This window comes from Cyprinodon tularosa, unplaced genomic scaffold (assembly GCF_016077235.1).
Source record: "Cyprinodon tularosa strain WSP-4 unplaced genomic scaffold, ASM1607723v1 ctg597, whole genome shotgun sequence".
NCBI classification, from domain to species: domain Eukaryota; kingdom Metazoa; phylum Chordata; class Actinopteri; order Cyprinodontiformes; family Cyprinodontidae; genus Cyprinodon; species Cyprinodon tularosa.
The window spans coordinates 493,717-516,666 of NW_024039337.1; the positions used below are offsets into that span (position 1 = coordinate 493,717).

General features: G+C 37.2%; 2 protein-coding genes across 2 annotated transcripts; both read left to right on the forward strand.

Moving 5' to 3' along the window:
- Nucleotides 1-1,898: 1,898 nt before the first annotated feature.
- On the forward strand, nt 1,899-14,759 carry tmed5 (transmembrane p24 trafficking protein 5). Its single transcript, XM_038306912.1, has 4 exons — nt 1,899-2,242; nt 3,768-3,865; nt 3,956-4,139; nt 13,130-14,759. The coding sequence occupies exons 1-4, from the start codon at nt 2,060-2,062 to the stop codon at nt 13,346-13,348; spliced, it is 684 nt and encodes a 227-aa protein (XP_038162840.1). The 5' UTR covers nt 1,899-2,059; the 3' UTR covers nt 13,349-14,759.
- A 3,112-nt stretch (nt 14,760-17,871) lies between these two features.
- On the forward strand, nt 17,872-20,758 carry pigc (phosphatidylinositol glycan anchor biosynthesis, class C). Its single transcript, XM_038306933.1, has 3 exons — nt 17,872-17,994; nt 19,565-19,799; nt 19,875-20,758. Exons 2-3 carry the CDS (start codon nt 19,572-19,574, stop codon nt 20,529-20,531), a joined length of 885 nt encoding a protein of 294 aa, XP_038162861.1. The 5' UTR covers nt 17,872-17,994; nt 19,565-19,571; the 3' UTR covers nt 20,532-20,758.
- The last annotated feature ends 2,192 nt before the right edge of the window (nt 20,759-22,950 follow it).

Consider the following 22,950-nt stretch of genomic DNA (forward strand, 5'->3'; position numbering starts at 1 on the left):
AAACAAATATTAAACACATGCGAGAGCATGCACAACTCCATTTCTCATCTTGCATGCTCTGTTTAAAAGTTGCTGTTTGCATCGCTCATACAAACTTACTTTCCAAAAAAAGATTTTTCCGCTATGTCAGACTCATCACAGGTAAGTGACAACGGGGACGAGCACGTAGAACGGCCCAACGTAAACATATCACCAGAATGATTGACAATTAGGAGGAAGCGGACATTTTTGCCCAAATGTTGAAACACCTCACTCCAGAGGACTTCACTGTTGAAATTCACCACAACTATAGTGAAACTGACAATGCCCCAGGCATGGAAGTTGGATGTTGGAATACATCGGGTAAAAGTGAAAACAAAAAATTTAGAAAAAACACGTAATATGTAGCCAACATTTGGAAGAAGAATGTTTTCAAGATGACTTGGATAATAGCGCGTTGTGACAAACACCAGATACAGCACTGGGACTTGATCAACAGCCGATAACGCACCGTGACGTCACAAACCAGTAGGTGGCAGTAGTGTTCTTTGACAAACATGGATGCCTCCAGTAAAGCAGATTCACATGAAAATTACTCTTAATTTATCATTTATTGCAAAGTATGTTATAATTTCATACTTAAAGTACTTTCAGAAACGACAACAACAGGACTTATTTCTTGTGTTTACAAAATTGTTTTTGACTAATCACCAGCATATGACAAGTACTCAAAACAAATCGAAATGGGACTTGGACTTAAACTGCAACTATGTTGACAAAAGCTGGAGCATATTAGTAATCCCATCTTAAACAATATTAATATAAAAAAAAAACACAGGCAAATTCTATTTAATATTTTTCACCGCATATTTTATACCCCATATAGGTTGAATAAGCTGAATGCCAGTATCACTAACAAATGCCAGAGGTGAAGGACGTCTGTAGGGGATCTTCTTCATATGTTTTGGAATTATGTTCACTTGCAAACCTACTGGAACAATGTAATTCAGATGACCGCAGCAGTTTGTGGGCTTTCTTTGGATCCTGACCTCAGGATATGGATACTTGGAGATGTTATTTCCTTGAAATTAAATCCTTGAAATAAATACTTTGTTTTGTTAGTATCATCTGCAGCGGAGAAAAAAAAAATGGAACTCTATGACACCTTCAAACAAGAATAGTTCGATCAACCAACTGTTGTCCTAGTGTACTCCTGAAAAAAATTCTCCATTCTGTATGTGGGACGTTGGCTAAATTTGACCGGATATGGACTCCCTTCTTGGACATTCTAACCAGATTAGACCTGAGAGACGGACCAATATTGATCTTTACTGTGTTTCAATTATTCCAATATTTTTGTTGTGTCATTTTCTCTTAATTCTAACCTTTAAAAAATATGGTTAATGCTTAATATAATACTACTACGGTGTACAGGGTTGTTGTTTCTGTTTGTTTTTTGAGGTTCCAAAAAAGAAAGAAAAAACACCACTATACATTGGATGTAGATTTTATTTGGACATATATTCTGAATAAGTATATATTTACAAAAAAAATACTTTTAGAAGTATTCTGAATGTGACCAGACTTTTACTAATAACACTGACATACGATTGCAATATCGTTTTATTGTTTTGTTACGTTTTTTCCCTCGTTAATCAATATAAAGGTTTAATTTAAAAAAGATTGTAGTCTGTCCCGCCTGGTACAAAAAAAACATCATATTCCAAAGTGCAATTCGAGTGAGGACTTTAAAATTGCCTGTTACAATAATTTTTATTCAATAACCTGGTGCATTAACAGTTTAATTTGAAAAACGGATGAAGAATATCTGAGGCATATTATTATACATTTTTCACCGAGCGGCACATTATTAGTTTTAGCGAGCCGAAGCTGACATTCTGATCAGGCGGGGTCCTGACTCCACAGCGGCGTACTCCTCCAGGGAGCAGTTCAACACCAGTCTGGTTTAGTTGAACGTGGAAATAGTTTGACCGGAACTTTTATTTAAACTTGGTGAATCATTCTTCGGCCGCTGAAGCTCTATTTTATTTTATTTTATTTTGTGGTCCCAGGGCTGAAGATGGAGCGGCTCCGGGTGTTTCTGTGGCTGCTTTTCGGCTTAATGTCGCTAGTGTCGGACCGGTTGGTGGCTTCCTTCTCCCAGGCTACGGACAGTGACTTCACCTTTACTTTACCTGCAGGCCGAAAGGAGTGTTTCTTCCAAACTATGAAGAAAGAAGCTTCACTGGAGATTGAATATCAGGTCATAAACTCTTTACCACCGTTAGCATGTCTTTCACAACATTCACAAACATTAGTGTTTATTCTAGTTCCCAGAGCTGGATCAGGAGAAGCAGTTGCATTTGTGTCACACACACCTTGATATTTCATACAGTCAGGAACAAGTTTTGCCTGTCAGTTCACAGATTACCTCCCATAATGAAGTTAAATCTCTGAAGCAGGGGAGTTTAGCAATGCTGTTTGGCCATGGTTGACATTCCTAGCAGTTTCTAAATCTGGTGGTTTTTAGCCTCAAAGATGAAATATTCATGTTTTAGCTCATCTGCCTGGCTGTGTGTTTCCTGGATGGGGCTGCCTTTTACTGTTGCCTTCTCTATGTCTGCTTCTGTCTCCTTGAACCCCAGTGGGCCTCAGCAGATGGCCGCTCACACTGAGCCTGGTTCTGCTGGAGGTTTCTTCCTGTTCAAAGGGAGTTTTTCCTCTCCACTGTCACTACAAGCATGCTTAGTGTGAGGGATTGCTGAAGAGTCAATGAGTCGATGCAATCAACTGGTTTTCCTTAGATAGAAAACTTTGACTGGATGATCTGGTGAACTGGAAAGTGCCTTGAGATTACATGATGTGAATTGGAGCTATAGAAATAAATGATTTGAATTAACTTTTAGTGGAAAATGAAGATGGGCTTTTGAAGGGAAAGACAATTTTTCAGCTAAATGGGCTGGATTGATATATTTATTGGGGAGGGGATCTGACTGCATGCCATAATGCCTTGCCTGTGTGTTCTTAACCCTTTTTTTCTATCGTGTCTCTTGGCAGCCCAGACATTGATGTGTTTTATTTGAACTGCGTCTATTAAACTATCACAGAGTATGCCATAATTGCAAGATTACCGATTGCCCAAATGCTGAAAAATAACTGTAATATTAATTAATTTAGGACCTTGGTAACACTAGAAGGTGAAAATATTCTCCCGTTGTGAATACTTTGCCGTCTCCAGCATATTTAACTCTCTGTAATAAGCTTTTTCATCCATCTTCCCATTAACTTCTATTGGCTTCCCCATCCTAAAGGAACGCATCCCCACAGCATGATGCTGTCACCACCATGTTTCACAGCTCAGGTGGCATTCTCTGGGTTTAAACTGGATGTGTTGTGGATTTCTTTCAATAATTGCTTTCTTTCTTTCTAGCCACTTTATCATAAAAAGGTCCAACTTGTGTACAGTATTCCTTATGGTTATCATCTTTTGCAGTTCCTACAGAGACATCCTGATCCTCTTTAAGTACACTGTAATTTCCCTCTGGGATTATTAATGTCTGATTCTGACATCTGGTTGGAATATGTGCATTGTAAAACATTAAAGGTTTTTTTTTAAAGCACATAATCTCAACAAAATTAAGTAGCCATCAGAATTGTAGAATTGTAGCCTGTATAAAAATAATATCATTTTAATATGCCAAGACATCTTTTGGATTTCGTTGGGGGGGAGATTTAAATTTGAACCTAGTGAGATCTAAGCCTCTTTCCTTGACCTTCGCCCCCTGCAGGTGTTGGACGGCGCAGGTCTGGATATAGACTTCTTCATCTCCTCACCCTCTGGACAGCTGCTATACAGCGATCAGCGCAAGTCAGACGGCGTTCACACGTGAGAAACTAGGGGAGGGGACAACAACAGCAAACTGTCCATTGATTTATTTAGCACGTTCAAGGTCTCACAGCTTGTTCTGTCCCCCAGCGTGGAAACTCTGGAGGATGGGGACTACATGTTTTGCTTTGACAACACATTCAGCTCCATGTCTGAGAAGCTCGTGTTCTTCGAGCTCATCCTGGACAACATGGATACGGACGAAGACCCAGACAACTGGAAGGAGCACGTCATTGGGATAGACACTCTGGACATGAAGCTGGAAGACATCATGGTGAGGCAGCAATCTTCATTCAACCTGTGGTTTTAAATGTTTCCCTTCAACGTTTTAGACTTTGTCTCCATCTGGTCTCCCACTGAGGGACCTTATCACATTAGTAGTCCTTAGAGATTGGATGTGTCACAAGAACCGTCATAACCTCTCATCTACTGTCTGACGGCAGCTTGTTGTTTCGTCACTAGCGCTGCCCTCTCTGTTGAAATGGCTTTTATTTGTGTCAGAAGTCACGGGGGCCTGACGTGGTAAAGAACAGGAAGTGTCTTTTCCAGATGTAGAGGAAGTCATTTTAAGGAGGAAGTTATTTTCTTAAGGAGGAAGGATCACACCTGACTGCACTGTGTGGCCGCATTCTGTTCCAAAAAAAAAAAAAGGCTGTGGGTGGTAACAGGTGGTTTTTGGCTTCGTACACACTTCTGACTTGACTTATTTATTGTAAAAACAAAGACAAAACATTTTTTTCTAAAAAAAATAGTAATTTAAAGTTTGAAGCTCTAAAAAAGTGGTCAAAAAATCATTTTACAAAGCCTCTCATCCACACCAGACATTTACCAAACCAGCCCCCGCTGTGTTCTCAATTACTCCAGTTAGTGGGAGGGTCTAACAATTAACAACATAAATAATAACTCCAAATATAAAAAAATAAATAACACATTTTTGGTTCTAAATAAACTTAAATAGCCACCAAAACAAGAAAACTAAATTGGTAGAATTTACAAATTACAAAAATGTTGCATAAATGGCCACAACACACTGCTTCCAGCACTACCATCCGTTGACGTTGCCATATTTTGTCATTTTAAAAGTTAACGTTTCAATAAGGCGAATGCATGTGATGGACCGACACATAGAAGGTTTAGTTTAATGTTCCTGCTGAAGAAAAGAATCCCCAATGATGATGTTTTCACCACGAGGTTCCACTGCTCAGATTGTGTTTTTAGGGTGAATTAAAAGTGTTTCCCCCCCAATATATACCCCTCTAGCTCCAGTCAACTAGGCTGCGAATGTCCTAGCAAAAACACAGCTAATAATTTCATTTCAATTCAGTTTATTTCTATAGCACCAATTCATAACACGTCATCTGAAGGCACTTTACAGATCATCCAGTCAGACTGATTAAAAGTTTTCTATGTAAAGCCTGGCTTTGCTCAGATTTTCGGAGCGATTTTCCAGTTGTGCGAGAATCTTTCAATCGGGCCGACTTTCAGCCTGATCGTGTGTCGTTTAGTGTACAGGGGGTTACGAGCGGCGATCAGCCTCTCACGACCACCTTCTGATCAGAAATCGTGAGGTCGGGAGAAAATCAAACATGTTTGATTTTCTCCCGACCGTCATGAGCAAATTGCTCAGGGCGAATGCGAAAAGAAGGATTCTTCTTCTTCCTCTCAGATGTAAACCCAGCAGCATGGCGGGGGGGGGGGGCAATGAGTGAAATGGAGTTCTTTCTGTTAAATTGACAGACCGTAGTAGCCATGTTTGCTCAGCCATGTCTTTGTCCAAATTAGGGCTGCAACAACGAATCGATAAAATCGATAAAAATCGACTTTTAAAAGCGCTGGCAACGAATTTCATCATCGATTAGTTGTGTCGCGCGATTAATGCGTCATCCGCCACCGCCGTCATTACATCCACTTGACTGAAACGAGGGAAGAAGAAAAAATACGGCAGAGCGAGTCAGCGCCGCAGGTGCAGTGTTGCCAACTCAGCAACTTTTCAGACCCCTCCAGCGACTATTTTTCAAAAAAGCGACTAGCGACAAATCTGGCGACTTTTTACGGTGTCACTGGCGGCTTTTGGAGACTCTTACATGAAAGCATGCATCGTTCTTACTCTGCCGTGGGGCGCCTCCCCCATCCCAACCCCGTTCTCCCGCAGCAGTCCCTCTCAGCGCTGCAGTCAGAGCAGCAGGATTTTTACCCTCAGCGTCCAGACTGCAAATGAAGCGCGCATGCGCCGGGATTGACGGCGCAAATTGATCACAATAATTAAAATAGCCTGCGCTTTGTACAGTGAAAAAAGTCGTAACATGTAACTTTTGTCAAAACAAATGAACATGGCACGGAACCACCATGTTTGTTTGGTTTTAAAGTGGGGAAACGTAACGTTAGTTTCTCAGGTAGCTCATCTGATGCTTTCCTTACCGTGTTAGTAGGTTACAGACAGTGATAAGGTTGGCTACTTATTTTACTTTTAATTTCATTTGAATTAGCTTAAGCAGCGTTTATATTTTCTTTATTAATAAATTAACTTGCAAATTATGAGGGCAAGGCTTTTAAAGTTTAAATCTTCTGGCAAAGATAAAGTAAAGAAGATCCTGCAATTTATGGAAGTAAAGCAGAATAAAATCCAGCAAGATCAGTAATATGTCAATTAATTATCTGCCACATTCCCATGTAAATATCTGTCTTTGGAGGATGTGTTTTTTAGCACCCCTAGTTCTCTCATTTTTATTCCAAATACAGTTTATAATTTGAATCACAGGGCTATTTTTATCTCTGGTTCAGTATTTTCTCAAGCAGCAACTTTAACTGCTATACTTTCCTGTCTTAAAAGGCAGAACTCTATTAGTCTAAAAAAAACCTAATTTCTTGAAATGGGGGGGCCTATTGTTTGAACCCCTTAGGGGCTTTAAAAACAAAAATGTCTTTTTTTGCGCTTTATGAAACAAAGTAGCCTATATTTTGTGGATGTACAGCTACATTTCTCATGTAAGTTTGCGTAGTTTTAACACAAACATTTATTTTTCATATTGCACCAGTACAGTTAATGAGCAACCTGTACTTGTGTGCTTGTTTGTTCTGTCTAAAATGTTTATTTAGGGATAAAGAGGTTAATATAAAAAATATTTTTTGTCTGATTCATCGATTAATCGAAAAAATAATCGGTTGATTCATCGATTTTTAAAATAATCGTTAGTTGCAGCCCTAGTCCAAATACATCGTCTCCTTTTCTTTTTAGGGCTTTAAGCACAAAATTGCACAAATTACCAAGGCAGCGCGTTTCACTCTAGTGAGCTTCAGATTCGTCTTCTACTCGTTTGGCTTCCGGATAGACGAGTCAGAGCAGCTCCATCTCACTGCGGAGCTGAGTCTGACGTGCTTTTAGTCGTGCAATGTGAGCAGGTAGATCGCATGAGAGCATCGGGCTCAACATAAATCGTGAGCTGTGTGCAACGATTGAAAAAAATCGCACGCCCGGCTTAAGGAAAACCAGCTGATTGCATCGACTCATTGACTCTTCAGCAATCCCTCACACTAAGCATGCTTGTAGCGACAGTGGAGAGGAAAAACTCCCTTTGAACAGGAAGAAACCTCCAGCAGAACCAGGCTCAGTGTGAGCGGCCATCTGCTGAGGCCGACTGGGGTTCAAGGAGACAGAAGCAGACATAGAAAAAGAAGCATAGATACAAAAGGCAACTGTCAACCAGCTCCACAGGCGGCCCCGTCCAGGAAACACACAGCCAGGCAGACGAGCTCCGAACCAGCTCCCATGTCAGAGGATGAAGAGAGCACATCCAGTTAGACACAACTAGTTCCTGATTGTCCCTCTTGCTTTGTGGCATGGAATAACGTAGCGCAGACCACGCTTCAATATTGGGCATAAATCAAAAAAATCTGAGACACACTGCTGCGGTGAGGATAACCAGCCCTTAAGCCTATAGCAGCCCATAGTGTGATCCAGCCAATCTACAGATATAACGCCGCTGCATCAGCAACTCATTGAAGATTTACTTAAAAACCTGACTATATGAATGCATTTATGAGCGATCTAATGTAGCAGTCGCTTACATTAGATCAATTACTGGGCTATGTATATTAACCAGGGAATCAAAACATAACAATTAAGCATGAAATATACCAAAAAGCAGCAATAAATTCAGCTTTCAGCACTCATTTCACTCATGCATTGAAGAACAGAACTTGTGAAAATATTTGCATGGGAAATAAACAAATTCAAAGCAGTTTGATCTTTTTAAAACCCGTAGAGGTAGTTGTTTTGGTTTGATTTTCATGCGTATCACTGGCTGTTATTGCAGCGGAGCCAGGCGCAGTGTTTATCTTTGATACTTACTGTTTTGCATGTTGGACAGAAATGTAAATTTTGGTCTCATTTGAGCAGGGCTGTTCTTCCACATGTTCACCCCCCCCCCCTGCACACTTAAAAAAATGCAGATAAACACAAATGTCCAGCTCTTCTGATATTTATTGGTACATAATATATTTGTAACCATACATCATGTTTCTTCCACTTTTAATGTGTGCATCTCGTTGCTTTTGAACAAAATATAATCCCAGTTAAATAGACTGAATTTTACAGAAGAGGATTAGGGCCACAGGAAAGAAAAGTTAACTGATTTTTACATTTTATTTCAGTTTAACATGGGAAAAAAAGTCAGAATTCTGACTTTAATCTCAGAATTCTGACTTTTTTCTCAGAATTCTGACTTTTTTCTCAGAATTCTGACTTTAATCTCAGAATTCTGACTTTAATCTCAGAATTCTGACTTTTTTTCTCAGAATTCTGACTTTAATCTCAGAATTCTGACTTTAATCTCAAAATTCTGACTTTTTTCTCAGAATTCTGACTTTTTTCTCAGAATTCTGACTTTAATCTCAGAATTCTGACTTTAATCTCAAAATTCTGACTTTTTTTCTCAGAATTCTGACTTTTTTTCTCAGAATTCTGACTTTAATCTCAGAATTCTGACTTTAATCTCAGAATTCTGACTTTTTTCTCAGAATTCTGACTTTTTTCTCAAAATTCTGACTTTAATCTCAGAATTCTGACTTTAATCTCAGAATTCTGACTTTTTTCTCAGAATTCTGACTTTAATCTCAAAATTCTGACTTTAATCTCAAAATTCTGACTTTTTTCTCAGAATTCTGACTTTAATCTCAGAATTCTGACTTTAATCTCAGAATTCTGACTTTTTTCTCAGAATTCTGACTTTAATCTCAAAATTCTGACTTTAATCTCAGAATTCTGACTTTTTTCTCAGAATTCTGACTTTAATCTCAAAATTCTGACTTTAATCTCAGAATTCTGACTTTAATCTCAGAATTCTGACTTTAATCTCAGAATTCTGACTTTTTTTCTCTGAATTCTGACTTTAATCTCAGAATTCTGACTTTTATCTCAGAATTCTGACTTTAATCTCAGAATTCTGACTTTAATCTCAGAATTCTGACTTTAATCTCAGAATTCTGACTTTAATCTCAGAATTCTGACTTTTTTCTCAGAATTCTGACTTTTTTCTCAGAATTCTGACTTTAATCTCAAAATTCTGACTTTAATCTCAGAATTCTGACTTTAATCTCAGAATTCTGACTTTTTTTCTCAGAATTCTGACTTTAATCTCAGAATTCTGACTTTAATCTCAGAATTCTGACTTTTTTCTCAGAATTCTGACTTTAATCTCAGAATTCTGACTTTTTTCTCAGAATTCTGACTTTAATCTCAGAATTCTGACTTTTTTCTCAAAATTCTGACTTTAATCTCAGAATTCTGACTTTTTTCTCAGAATTCTGACTTTAATCTCAAAATTCTGACTTTAATCTCAAAATTCTGACTTTTTTCTCAGAATTCTGACTTTTTTCTCAGAATTCTGACTTTAATCTCAGAATTCTGACTTTTTTTCTCAAAATTCTGACTTTAATCTCAAAATTCTGACTTTTTTCTCAGAATTCTGACTTTAATCTCAGAATTCTGACTTTAATCTCAGAATTCTGACTTTAATCTCAGAATTCTGACTTTAATCTCAGAATTCTGACTTTTTTCTCAGAATTCTGACTTTTATCTCAGAATTCTGACTTTTTTCTCAAAATTCTGACTTTAATCTCAGAATTCTGACTTTAATCTCAGAATTCTGACTTTTTTTCTCAGAATTCTGACTTTAATCTCAGAATTCTGACTTTAATCTCAGAATTCTGACTTTAATCTCAAAATTCTGACTTTAATCTCAGAATTCTGACTTTAATCTCAGAATTCTGACTTTAATCTCAAAATTCTGACTTTTTTTCTCAGAATTCTGACTTTAATCTCAAAATTCTGACTTTTTTTCTCTGAATTCTGACTTTAATCTCAGAATTCTGACTTTAATCTCAGAATTCTGACTTTTTTCTCAGAATTCTGACTTTTTTCTCAGAATTCTGACTTTAATCTCAAAATTCTGACTTTTTTCTCAGAATTCTGACTTTAATCTCAGAATTCTGACTTTAATCTCAGAATTCTGACTTTTTTCTCAGAATTCTGACTTTAATCTCAGAATTCTGACTTTTTTCTCAGAATTCTGACTTTTTTCTCAGAATTCTGACTTTTTTCTCAGAATTCTGACTTTAATCTCAGAATTCTGACTTTTTTCTCAGAATTCTGACTTTTTTTCTCTGAATTCTGACTTTAATCTCAGAATTCTGACTTTTTTCTCAGAATTCTGACTTTAATCTCAGAATTCTGACTTTAATCTCAGAATTCTGACTTTTTTCTCAGAATTCTGACTTTAATCTCAGAATTCTGACTTTTTTCTCAGAATTCTGACTTTTTTCTCAGAATTCTGACTTTAATCTCAAAATTCTGACTTTAATCTCAGAATTCTGACTTTTTTCTCAGAATTCTGACTTTAATCTCAAAATTCTGACTTTAATCTCAAAATTCTGACTTTTTTCTCAGAATTCTGACTTTAATCTCAGAATTCTGACTTTAATCTCAGAATTCTGACTTTAATCTCAGAATTCTGACTTTTTTCTCAGAATTCTGACTTTAATCTCAGAATTCTGACTTTAATCTCAGAATTCTGACTTTAATCTCAGAATTCTGACTTTAATCTCAGAATTCTGACTTTAATCTCAGAATTCTGACTTTTTTCTCAGAATTCTGACTTTTTTCTCAGAATTCTGACTTTAATCTCAGAATTCTGACTTTTTTCTCAGAATTCTGACTTTAATCTCAGAATTCTGACTTTAATCTCAAAATTCTGACTTTAATCTCAGAATTCTGACTTTAATCTCAGAATTCTGACTTTTTTCTCAGAATTCTGACTTTAATCTCAGAATTCTGACTTTTTTCTCAGAATTCTGACTTTAATCTCAGAATTCTGACTTTAATCTCAGAATTCTGACTTTAATCTCAGAATTCTGACTTTAATCTCAGAATTCTGACTTTAATCTCAGAATTCTGACTTTTTTCTCAGAATTCTGACTTTAATCTCAGAATTCTGACTTTAATCTCAGAATTCTGACTTTTTTCTCAGAATTCTGACTTTAATCTCAGAATTCTGACTTTAATCTCAGAATTCTGACTTTAATCTCAGAATTCTGACTTTAATCTCAGAATTCTGACTTTAATCTCAAAATTCTGACTTTTTTTCTCAGAATTCTGACTTTAATCTCAGAATTCTGACTTTAATCTCAGAATTCTGACTTTTTTCTCAGAATTCTGACTTTAATCTCAGAATTCTGACTTTTTTTCTCGGAATTCTGACTTTAATCTCAGAATTCTGACTTTAATCTCAGAATTCTGACTTTAATCTCAGAATTCTGACTTTTTTCTCAGAATTCTGACTTTAATCTCAGAATTCTGACTTTTTTCTCAGAATTCTGACTTTAATCTCAGAATTCTGACTTTAATCTCAGAATTCTGACTTTTTTCTCAGAATTCTGACTTTAATCTCAAAATTCTGACTTTAATCTCAGAATTCTGACTTTTTTCTCAGAATTCTGACTTTAATCTCAGAATTCTGACTTTTTTTCTCAGAATTCTGACTTTAATCTCAGAATTCTGACTTTTTTCTCAGAATTCTGACTTTAATCTCAGAATTCTGACTTTAATCTCAGAATTCTGACTTTAATCTCAGAATTCTGACTTTAATCTCAGAATTCTGACTTTAATCTCAGAATTCTGACTTTTTTCTCAGAATTCTGACTTTAATCTCAGAATTCTGACTTTAATCTCAGAATTCTGACTTTTTTTCTCAGAATTCTGACTTTAATCTCAGAATTCTGACTTTAATCTCAGAATTCTGACTTTTTTCTCAGAATTCTGACTTTAATCTCAGAATTCTGACTTTAATCTCAGAATTCTGACTTTTTTCTCAGAATTCTGACTTTAATCTCAGAATTCTGACTTTAATCTCAAAATTCTGACTTTAATCTCAGAATTCTGACTTTAATCTCAGAATTCTGACTTTAATCTCAGAATTCTGACTTTTATCTCAGAATTCTGACTTTAATCTCAGAATTCTGACTTTTTTCTCAGAATTCTGACTTTAATCTCAGAATTCTGACTTTTTTTCTCTGAATTCTGACTTTAATCTCAGAATTCTGACTTTAATCTCAGAATTCTGACTTTTTTCTCAGAATTCTGACTTTAATCTCAGAATTCTGACTTTAATCTCAGAATTCTGACTTTAATCTCAGAATTCTGACTTTTTTCTCAGAATTCTGACTTTAATCTCAAAATTCTGACTTTAATCTCAGAATTCTGACTTTAATCTCAGAATTCTGACTTTTTTCTCAGAATTCTGACTTTAATCTCAGAATTCTGACTTTAATCTCAGAATTCTGACTTTTTTCTCAGAATTCTGACTTTAATCTCAGAATTCTGACTTTAATCTCAGAATTCTGACTTTTTTCTCAGAATTCTGACTTTAATCTCAAAATTCTGACTTTTTTCTCAGAATTCTGACTTTAATCTCAGAATTCTGACTTTTTTCTCAGAATTCTGACTTTTTTTCTCTGAATTCTGACTTTAATCTCAGAATTCTGACTTTAATCTCAGAATTCTGACTGAATTCTGACCATAAAAAAAGGTCAGAATTCTGACTTTTTTTCTCATGTTAAACTGAAATAAAAATTAAAAATCAGTTAACTTATTTTTTTTCAGTCGCCCTAATCCTCTTCCATAGAATTTGGAGGCTCTAACCTAACAGCGTTTTTTTAAAGGTGCAGTGAAAGCTCTGTTTTTTATATATATTCTGCCGTCCTGTCCTCTAGGACACCATCAACAACGTGAAGTCCCGCCTGGGAAAAAGCGTGCAGATCCAGACGCTGCTGCGGGCGTTCGAGGCCCGCGACCGGAACATCCAGGAAAGCAACTTTGAGAGGGTGAACTTTTGGTCGGTGGTCAACCTCGTCGTGATGATGGTGGTGTCGGCGGTCCAGGTCTATCTGGTCCGCTCGCTGTTTGAGGACAAGAGGAAAATTCGCACATAACGTCACCAAAGCTGGAAGGACAGAAATCAAGAAACTAACACATGAATACGGTTACTAAGGTTGCTCTTTTCTATGTTATTTTTTCTACAGTTTTAAGAAGGCCTCTCAGAAAACAACAAACATTTGCTAAGGACACATTCATCACTGCAGTTTTCTGTCTAATGGATCACAGGTTCTGAATAACAATCCTCCCTTTAAAGCTTTATACTGTGTTGTGCTCCTTCTTAGCTGCTGTTTATATGCAATCATTTTCCTAATAAGTGTTACCAGGCTGTAGCCAATTTGCAAATAATGTTTTATGTGAAAGTAAATGAAGAAGAGGTTTGCTTCCTGGATAACTTATTCCTGCCCATCAGTCAGGTAGCCTGTCCTCATGACTGTTGTGAAATCCATCTTTTAAACTGTTACCTGTTTACTGTCTGTATGTTGTTGAAATCGGCCATATTTGGTTTCCCCTCCACTGCTGAACCATCAGGTGTGCGGCTGCTCAGGTCGGACTGCTGCTAAGATAAAGACTGGAGTGGAAGAAAAGGAATCCGCGGCATCCGTAGCTGCTCAGGGTGTCTTCTTACAGCCCACTGACCCTGTGAAGATGTGCGCTCCGCTTTTCTCTCGCTCTCTAGTGACAGAAGTCTATTTCTGTGTGACTGACACCTGGAAGGCCGCTGCCAGCACCGCTCCGTTTACCGTCATCCTCGCCTACGTCTGCGCTTTTTCCTGGATAACTGACATCTTTGCTTAACTTGTAAATTTTAAAGGGATGATTGCACTGCCTTTAAACAGTTTTGACAGTTTTATTTGACTAAGGCACTGGATTTTCATAGGTGGGTTAAAGGAAGGCTTCATCAGTGCAGAGACCTGTCCTGGTTTACCTGTTGAAGGTTTAATGTATTTTTTTTTGCTTTAGATTCTGCTGTGGTATCAATCAGGTTTTTTATTTTTATATTTCTTTTCTTCACGGCTGAAGCCAAACTCTCTATAATTGCTGTAAGTGCATCCTGAAAGCCGGCCTTTACTATTCAGCCTTATGTTTCTAGGACTTAAAACCTAACATTCACCATCTGGGTTGAAATTATGCAAGTTTATTATGCAACGCTTTACTTTTTTGCTTTCCTGAATCTATTTTGCCTTTAAGAAGCGTTTATCTGCTCAGCTTTCATCTCTTTATGTTTGATGATAAGATTCTGGTATTGTTATAATAGATTTATAGATAATGTTTCTGATCTGACCTTTTAGAGGATAACATTTCTAAGAGTGTTTCTATGTTACTGAGAAGGAATAAAGGACTCTGCTACTCTTTTAAAAAAACATTTTCTACATTTTTGATGGATCTTAGGAGGATTGAAGGAACTTGACATTTATTCCAATGTTCTGAACTTGTTGATAAAGTAAACAAGCCAAACTTTTCTGATTTGTGTCCTTGCTTATGTATCTTTAAGCAAAATATATCAGGAAGTCTAAATACTTGTGTTTAAATAAACAAAAGCTGGTATTCCTGGAGCCACTAAAATAAGATTAAAGTTAGATAACGGCTGTTAGGAAGAGAGACTCAGAAATAAGTTCAATTCTAATTACCACCTGCTAAATTTAGTTGTATTTCTCGTTTGCTTATGTTCCTGTTCTGATACTTTGGTTTATAGAAGCATCAGAAACCATCTGCACAGTGGGAGCAGCTGAACTGCATGTTTTACTGTCAACAATTTCCAAAAAACCTAATTTCTTCCTGGTACCTTTTCAGATTATGGGAATAGTGTGCTAGCCTGCTTTTTGCCAGCTGGGTGGCAGTGTGCAGCAGCAGTTGTTACCATTTGGGGCTTCTTCGCTTTCTCTGCTACATCATTAAAATAGTCTTTAAATCTGAGGATGACTAATCATTTTAGAGATTTAGAAACCGTATTTTAAAATGCTTGGAGCTGCTAAACATCTGAAGAAGAGAAATTATTTCAGCTCTACTTCTTTTTTTTATTGGTGGATGGCAAACAACTTAAGGTGCATTTACTGCCACCATCCAGACTGAAGTGAGGTCATATTAATAATAAATATCTCAATGGTGTGCACAAATGTGCAAATTTCAGCTCGACTAGAAGAATGGAAACCTTTTATTAGATATTCCTCTTTTCTTGTGGCTGTAGAGCTGTGATGATCAGACAGTCCTTCACTTCCTAAAAAGAATATGTGAGATTCTTTTTAGGAAAGTTTGAAATGTTTTTCATTCTGATCCGTGATGCTTAATGTCCTATCAGATACCGTACAGATGATCTGGTCCTGGGAACGCTGCAGAAGTCTGACACCCTCTGTAAAAAAAATATTGGTCACATGAAATCAAAGTATTATCTGAATGTTCAGTCTTTCACTGGTTCTAAAATGCTTGCACAAGTATCCCTGGTTTTCCTCTTAGTAGTATTTAAAAAATCATTTTGGTTTATTTTTTTGCAGTTAAGTTTGTTAAACTTACCTTTGATGAAGAAAAACAAAAATAGCTTTTTGAGGACATCGATCTTTGTTTAATCTTAAAACGCTCGAACAAAAATTGTAGAGAAATCTTAAAGCTTAAATGTTTCATATATCAACCAAGTTAAGGAATTTTGGCCCACTGTTCTTTATTGTCTAATTTCAGTAACATCAGAGGCATATGTACCATCGGTTTATGTTTATGATGCAGCACATTAGTTGTATTTCAGCCTAGAATCGAAGCAGGCTGTATAAAAGTTCTTCAGATGTTGATTTGCTGACATGCTTTGGATTATTGTCATGCAGTATAATCCCAGAGCGCTGAATATGAGAACACAAGCGAATGTCTGCATATTCTCTGTCAGGATTTTATTATAGAGATCAGGATTCACGGCTCCATCGATTACAGAAGCTGGACTTCATGATACGATCATAATATTTAATGCCAGATGTAAGAGGATACACACAATTCAGTTAGCTCTTTTTGAAAAGCATTGGTTTTTGCAGTTTTATTAAACTGTACTGCATTGAATACAGTTTCGTTGTGGCTTGCGTTATTGATAGATTTATTTTATTCTAGGAAAGATAAAGACTCAGTTCGAAGGATAAAGTCTTTTCAATGTGTTTTTTTTTTTTTTTTTTTATTAGATAGTAACTTTTGTTGTGGTTCAATGAAGTCCAAAAACCTTTAAAACATGGTAAAAGCCCTTCCTTGATGGATAAATATCAAGGACTTTCAGGGGTTTCCAGTTAGTGTGTTGCTATTTTGAAGGAACATACCATTGACACAGAATTTTGCAGGTTCTGCGATGCATCGTTGACCCCAGCAGGTTTCCTTTCTGTCTGAAGGTTTCTCACTGGCAGAGGCGGATAGAGTCTTTGTTTTGACAAGCTTTAAAAAATACATAATGAAGCAGGAATATTTTAATTTAGCCCAATAACTCGTTTAACTAAGAATTGATAGCTAAAAAAAGAAATAGAAAACCCTTTAGGGGAAATGCTGACGTGTTGATTCTGTCTTATTTCAACAGAAAAGGGGCCACATATGTTCACCACGGACACCTTTTAGAGAAAAAGATAATATTATAAATGATTGAAAAAATAATAAAATATAGAAAAAATATTGTTTGTGAATTATGCAGTTAATTTATGCAGTATTATAAATTATATTTTATACTTGAATTGTATCAATGTGTATTATTTTTTCATATTTCCTTGATAAAGCTTCTCTTCATGACATTTTTAAAATTCCTCATCAAGTAGACTTTGCTGATTCACTGGTTGACCTACAGAGAAGTTCTCATCTTGGGGAGCGGCGGCCTAATGGGGCCCAGTGGTTAGGGCCTAGAATTTGGAATCCTGAGGTTCTGAATTTGAGCCCCACCACACAGACTGCCACTCTGGGTCCCTGAGCAAGACCCTTAACCCCACACTGCTCCCTAACAGGATGGGTTAAATGCAGAGGTTAATTTCTCCAGTGCCAAATCAATAAACAGTTCAATTATATGTGGGAAAATATTTTGTATTCTTTCTTTTTTCCTACTGTACTGTTCACTGTGATGCAACGCTGCAATTTCCCCACTGTGGGACAAATAAAGGATTATCTTATCTTATTATCTTATCTTAAAATAATCAATAAAAACCACAAAGGTAATTATCTAGCATGTTAGTTCTAGATTTCCACATTTTATAAATATGTATACAGTGTATAAAACATTAAAGTAATATTCATATCGATTCAGTTGAATTAGTCTTTTTCTTTCTTCTTTACATGATTATGACTCAGCCATAGAGTTTTTATTAGTTGTATAAATTATGTAAATCAAAGAATATTATTAAAAACAGAATTAGGTTTTAACGGGGAATTGAAATCTGAGAATGTGGTTGAAAATTTAAATAATATTGAAGAAGAAGAAGATTTTTAGTAAAAAAAAAATACTGGGACCATTATGAGAATTTGAGGAATAGATATTAGGATCCAATAGATGGTAGTAGAGCAATAATAATGGAAGCTGCCGTTTAAACCTAAAGAAGAAGAAAATTAAGCAGAAGAAGAAGATAACGCAGAGCGTCACGGTTTTAAAAACAACCAACAGCAGGGGGCGCTGTGACTGCAGCTGACACCTTTACTTCCGGGACAATGAGAGGATGAGTGTAAAACAACTTCGCCCTTAGCGACAAAAATCTCCGCCTAGGTAAGTGAAGAAACTGTAAATATTTGCTGGAATTTATTCTAATCACTTTATAACCTTTTTTTATTCTGAATTCGTGCTTAGTAGAATAAGTCATGATATTGGAATTACGGCAAACCGGAAGTGCCACAACATCTGAACATCCGTCAAAACACTGTAGCATACCATGAAATTTAACCAAAACACCAGATATACATCCTGGTTTTATGACTTATTTGTTTCTTTTAATTGTCACAGCAGTTATACGCGATGCTATAATCTGAAATTATACCCAGAGCTATAAAACTATATTTATTTTTGGGCTGAATATGGCTAACGCCGGTGTGAAGCTACTGCTAGCTAGTTCATGAAACGATGTTAAACTTCACGTTCAGTTGCTTAAACTGAACTTTACAAACGCTTAGTAATAAATACAGCTTTCAATTTATAAAGCAGGACGGGTTAAGTCAGATTTCCTTATTTGTTTCTATCGTCTGTTTGATTTGATGTTCATCAATTTCACACGATGCTTACAGCTTAAAACTAACTTCAATGCAGCAGTTTGATTGTATTTCTTTTCTTTGAAATTATTCATTTTAGTAGAACATCTAGTGGTTTGAAAGTATTAAGTTTACACTTAAGTATCAGGCTCATGTTATTACATTAACCATTTAAAAAGTAGGGCTACATTCATGAGCCCTTCCCTAGAGACTGGTTTCTAAATAACATACAGTAGGGATAGTGTTAAGCTAAATAATTCTATTCAGTTTATTTCTATAGCGGGAATTCACAACACATCATCTTAGGTCACTTTCCAGTTCACCAGATCATCCAGTCAGATTGAATCAAAGTTTTCTATCTAGGACAAACCAGCTGATTGCATCGACTCATTGACTCTTCAGCAATCCCTCACACTAAGCATGCTTGTAGCGACAGTGGAGAGGAAAAACTCCCTTTGAACAGGAAGAAACCTCCAGCAGAACCAGGCTCAGTGTGAGCGGCCATCTGCTGAGGCCCACTGGGGTTCAAGGAGACAGAAGCAGACATAGAAAAAGAAGTACAGTATATTGAGATACAAAAGGCAACTGTCAACCAGCTCCACAGGCGGCCCCGTCCAGGAAACACACAGCCAGGCAGACGAGCTCCGAGCCAGCTCCCATGTCAGAGGATGAAGAGAGCACATCCAGTTAGTCACAGTCAGAGAAACAGGACTACACTGGAAAACAGGCCAAGCTCCAACATCTAGAAACAAAGGTGTTGATGACAGCAGCACAGCAGATATTTCTCTCCAGGATGGAGTCGCAGCCAAACAGGCCATGGCCTCTGACTTGGAGGAGGACCCAGTTCTGCTTTCACCAGGGAAGGCGTGTCATCCGGGTTGAGGAGATCCTTAAAATATTCAGAAAGTTTCTTTATGCTCTAACTATTCCATGCCGGCAGTGTGATATTTTTCACGGCACCGTTTTCCCACTAATTTCCAAAATAAATTAAGACAATACTCCTAATATCAGGTATTGTTTTAATTGACAGTGTAGCGAGATGTTCTGTTATGTGCTTTGCAAAAACACAAACTAACCGCTGTTTTGATCCGTAGAGAGGCGATGGGGCCAGATGGGGTACCGAGTCAGTCTGTGCCCTGGAGGAAGGTGCTGTGGGAACGGCAGCCGTTCCCCGACAACTACGTGGACCAGAGGTTCCTGGAGGAATTACGGAGGAACGAGGGCATCCGGCAGTACCGCTACTGGGCTGTAGTGAAAGAAGCAGGCTTTGTGGGACAGCAGCTGTCCTGTGTGGCCATTTTCATCACTCTCTGGCTCTACATGGAGCAGGTAGAACCATAGAGAAGCTTTTCTCTTCATACCTGCTGTTTCTGTTCTGATTAGTGAATATCTTTCTTCTCATAGGGTCTCCTCTCCCCTGAGACGTTGCTTTGGACCAGCCTCTCGTGTGCCCTCCCGGGCTACGGACTCTACCAAGTGCTGACAGCTCAGACTGAATCCTGCAGCGAGAGCCGCACACATTTAGCGGATTCCCAGAGCGCCGTCCTCTTCCTTTCCTTCACCTTCGGCTTCTCCCCAGTCCTTAAAACGTTAACAGAGTCTGTAAGCACGGACACGGTGTACGCCATGTCCGCTCTGATGCTGCTGGCCCACCTGGTGTCGTTTCCTTACGCCCACCCTTCACCCCCCGGCAGCCTGTCTTTAAACGCTGCGTTGTTTGCCTCCGTGTGCTTGGCCTCCAGGTTACCTGGCGCTCTGCACACCTTTGCCATGCTCACCTGTGCGCTGTTGGTGTTCGCCCTGTGGCCCTGTCTGCTCCAGAGGTTGAGGGAGAACGCGCCTGGCCACTTTACGGGGGCGTGTGTCGGGGTGTGTGTGGGAGGGGTAGGAGGTCTGGGATCTCAGTCCCCTGGAGGAGCCATGCTCTTATCCCTGGCGTTGGTGAGCGTTACGTTAATCTGTCCCCTGCTGTTGGTCAGCCTGCAAAGGCACAAGGACAACATCCAGGGGCCGTGGGACGAGGCGGAGATTCAGGAGGACCTCAGCCGCTTCCTCCACTAACGAACAGAGCAAACTCAGCAGGGACCGTCGCTTCATTTTACATGCCTCCTTTTTATACCGTAAGCTTTTCTCATTGGTCCGTTTCTAGAGGCATAACAAACTGCTCCTCCCATGGATGGTTTTAATTTTAAAGCTGCTACACTTTTCTAAGCACTGACCTTAACAATTATAAGTCAAGTTTTAATGGTGTGTGAGAAATTATATTTAGTGTGTATATATATATATATATATATATATATATATATATATATATATATATATATATATATATATTGGAATAAGGGCTCTGATTCTTTTGGTATTTTAGTTCAGTTAAATTTTGACGTATTTATAAATTTGGTGATTGGAGGTGTCATTTTTATAACTGATAACACTCTTAACCTTTTGCTCAGTTTTAGCAGTGATATTTACACCATTCTAACTTTATTTGCATGAAATGTGGTACTTGGAAATGTTGGGGGGAAAAAGATCAAACTTATTTATAACTTAAAATATTGATTATTTTGTAACAAAGACTCTTTTGCCAACAGAAGTCTTAAACATACATTTTAATTATCAGCGACGTTTGAAGCACAAAAACTTAAAAAGAAACGAGGATTTCTGTTAGATGTTCATGTTGCTTTAACAGAACTAGACTTTAGCTGCGGCTTATTTTGTAGCTTCAATTAAAAACTCTTTTGGTCATTAAAAACTAGATTTGGTCAACCGTTATTCACCATGGCAACAGCTTGTTGACACTGAGGTGTTTTAAACCAATAACAGGAAGGGAAAAGAGCAAAGTCTGTTTAACCCTGTTGAGGATGCCGGATGTGGAAACGTCAGCAGCCTTTTTAGCGTCTTTGAGTTTGAGGGAAAACTGACGGTTTGTTTAGAGTTGGTAATGCTAAGCACACTAATCACTAATGTAGGAAACGGTTTTAGGTCCAAATACGTTTGTCTTTGTTATAAAATATTACAAAAAAACTTTTTTAGTCGAGGAACAATATTTTTAGATCACCCTTGTTGTTATATTACCTGGAAAAATAAAACTTACACAAAAAATGAAAAAAAGGAGGTTAATCTTTTTTTTCTGTCAGTAGATGAATAATTAATCATCCATTATAACATGAAAAAATAGTATTTTGAAAACGACATAAGAAATTTTTCTTCAACAGAAATTGGAAGCTGCTGAAGTTGTTGATATCAGATAGTCTAAGCTTTTCAGAAACTTATTGGAGCATTTCTGTTTTATGATGAGCAAAGAAAAGCTTCTTGAGCTATTATAATAATTTGATCCCTACTTATAGAAGCAAATCTGTTTTTATGCAGGAGAGCTTTTCTAGGCGAAGGGTTATAGTTCAGTCTTGTGCACATGAAGCTGGATATTTAATATCCAGAGTAATTAAAATCATTTTTGCAACTCTAACCTGAGTAAACTGATCAAATGCTATGTTGCTGATTTTCACTGTTGACTTGAATTTAATGTCGGAGATAACAGTAATTTTTTTGTTTTTTTCTATTGGTCTGAATAAAGTATAAATCATCCGGTTGATTCTTTCATTTAGCCTTTCAGTGCAACTTTAAGCAGAAACGTGTGATAATGGCAGGCTGCCTGCCAGTGCTGCTCGGAAACATAAGAGTAGACCCCGCACTGACTGTCAGGGCGCAGGAATTACGGGCGCCATCTTTGGGAGGTCGACCTGCTGCTTTAAGCAGAACAGAAGGAGGATGCCTCAGCACTGCTGCGTATCTTTGTGTAAACCAACAGACTGTTGACATCAGGGCTGGAGGGAGAACTTCATGAAGGCATCAGAGCTTTGGAGGCATTAATTAATAAACAGCATATATCCACTAAAATAGAATAGAAACTCACTATAATATCCCACAATGGGTAAATTGTGCTGTTACTGCAGCAAAATATTACAGCAGAAGTCGTCACACAAACGAGGACCTTAAAAAGTGCATACAAATAATAGAATAAGTGATAGAGTTAGAAAAAAAAAATATTTCCAATCCATTTTTATTTGTTAAGCAGGTAAGAACAACCACAGCTGACCAAAGAGCTGTAAAGAAAAATAAGTAAAACATAAAACACTATAAATAAAAAAACAAACTGCTAAAACATGGGTAAAAATTACATTCACATAAAATATAAATATAAAAAATACAATGGTGGACTAGTGTTTTTACAAATATTAACACTGAAGAATAGATAATCAATATACAGATGTGGACATTTTTACAGTATTTAACATTATTTACAGTATAGTTATATAAAGATACACACATATACATATATATTTATATAAATGTATAAATTAAATTGTATAAATGTTTCTATGGAAGCCCGTTTCCGCCACTCTGTAAAAAAAAAAAAAAAAACTATCTCAATATAATGAGATAGTATCTCATTATAATGAGATAGTAACTCAATATAATG

Coding starts and splice junctions, on each gene's coding strand:
- tmed5 (XM_038306912.1), top strand. CDS start 2,060: ATGGAGCGGCTCCGGGTGTTTCTGTGGCTGCTTTTCGGCTTAATGTCG. Junction 2,243..3,767: donor CACTGGAGATTGAATATCAG/GTCATAAACTCT, acceptor CGCCCCCTGCAG/GTGTTGGACGGCGCAGGTCT. Junction 4,140..13,129: donor TGAAGCTGGAAGACATCATG/GTGAGGCAGCAA, acceptor CCTGTCCTCTAG/GACACCATCAACAACGTGAA.
- pigc (XM_038306933.1), top strand. CDS start 19,572: ATGGGGCCAGATGGGGTACCGAGTCAGTCTGTGCCCTGGAGGAAGGTG. Junction 19,800..19,874: donor TCTGGCTCTACATGGAGCAG/GTAGAACCATAG, acceptor TTCTTCTCATAG/GGTCTCCTCTCCCCTGAGAC.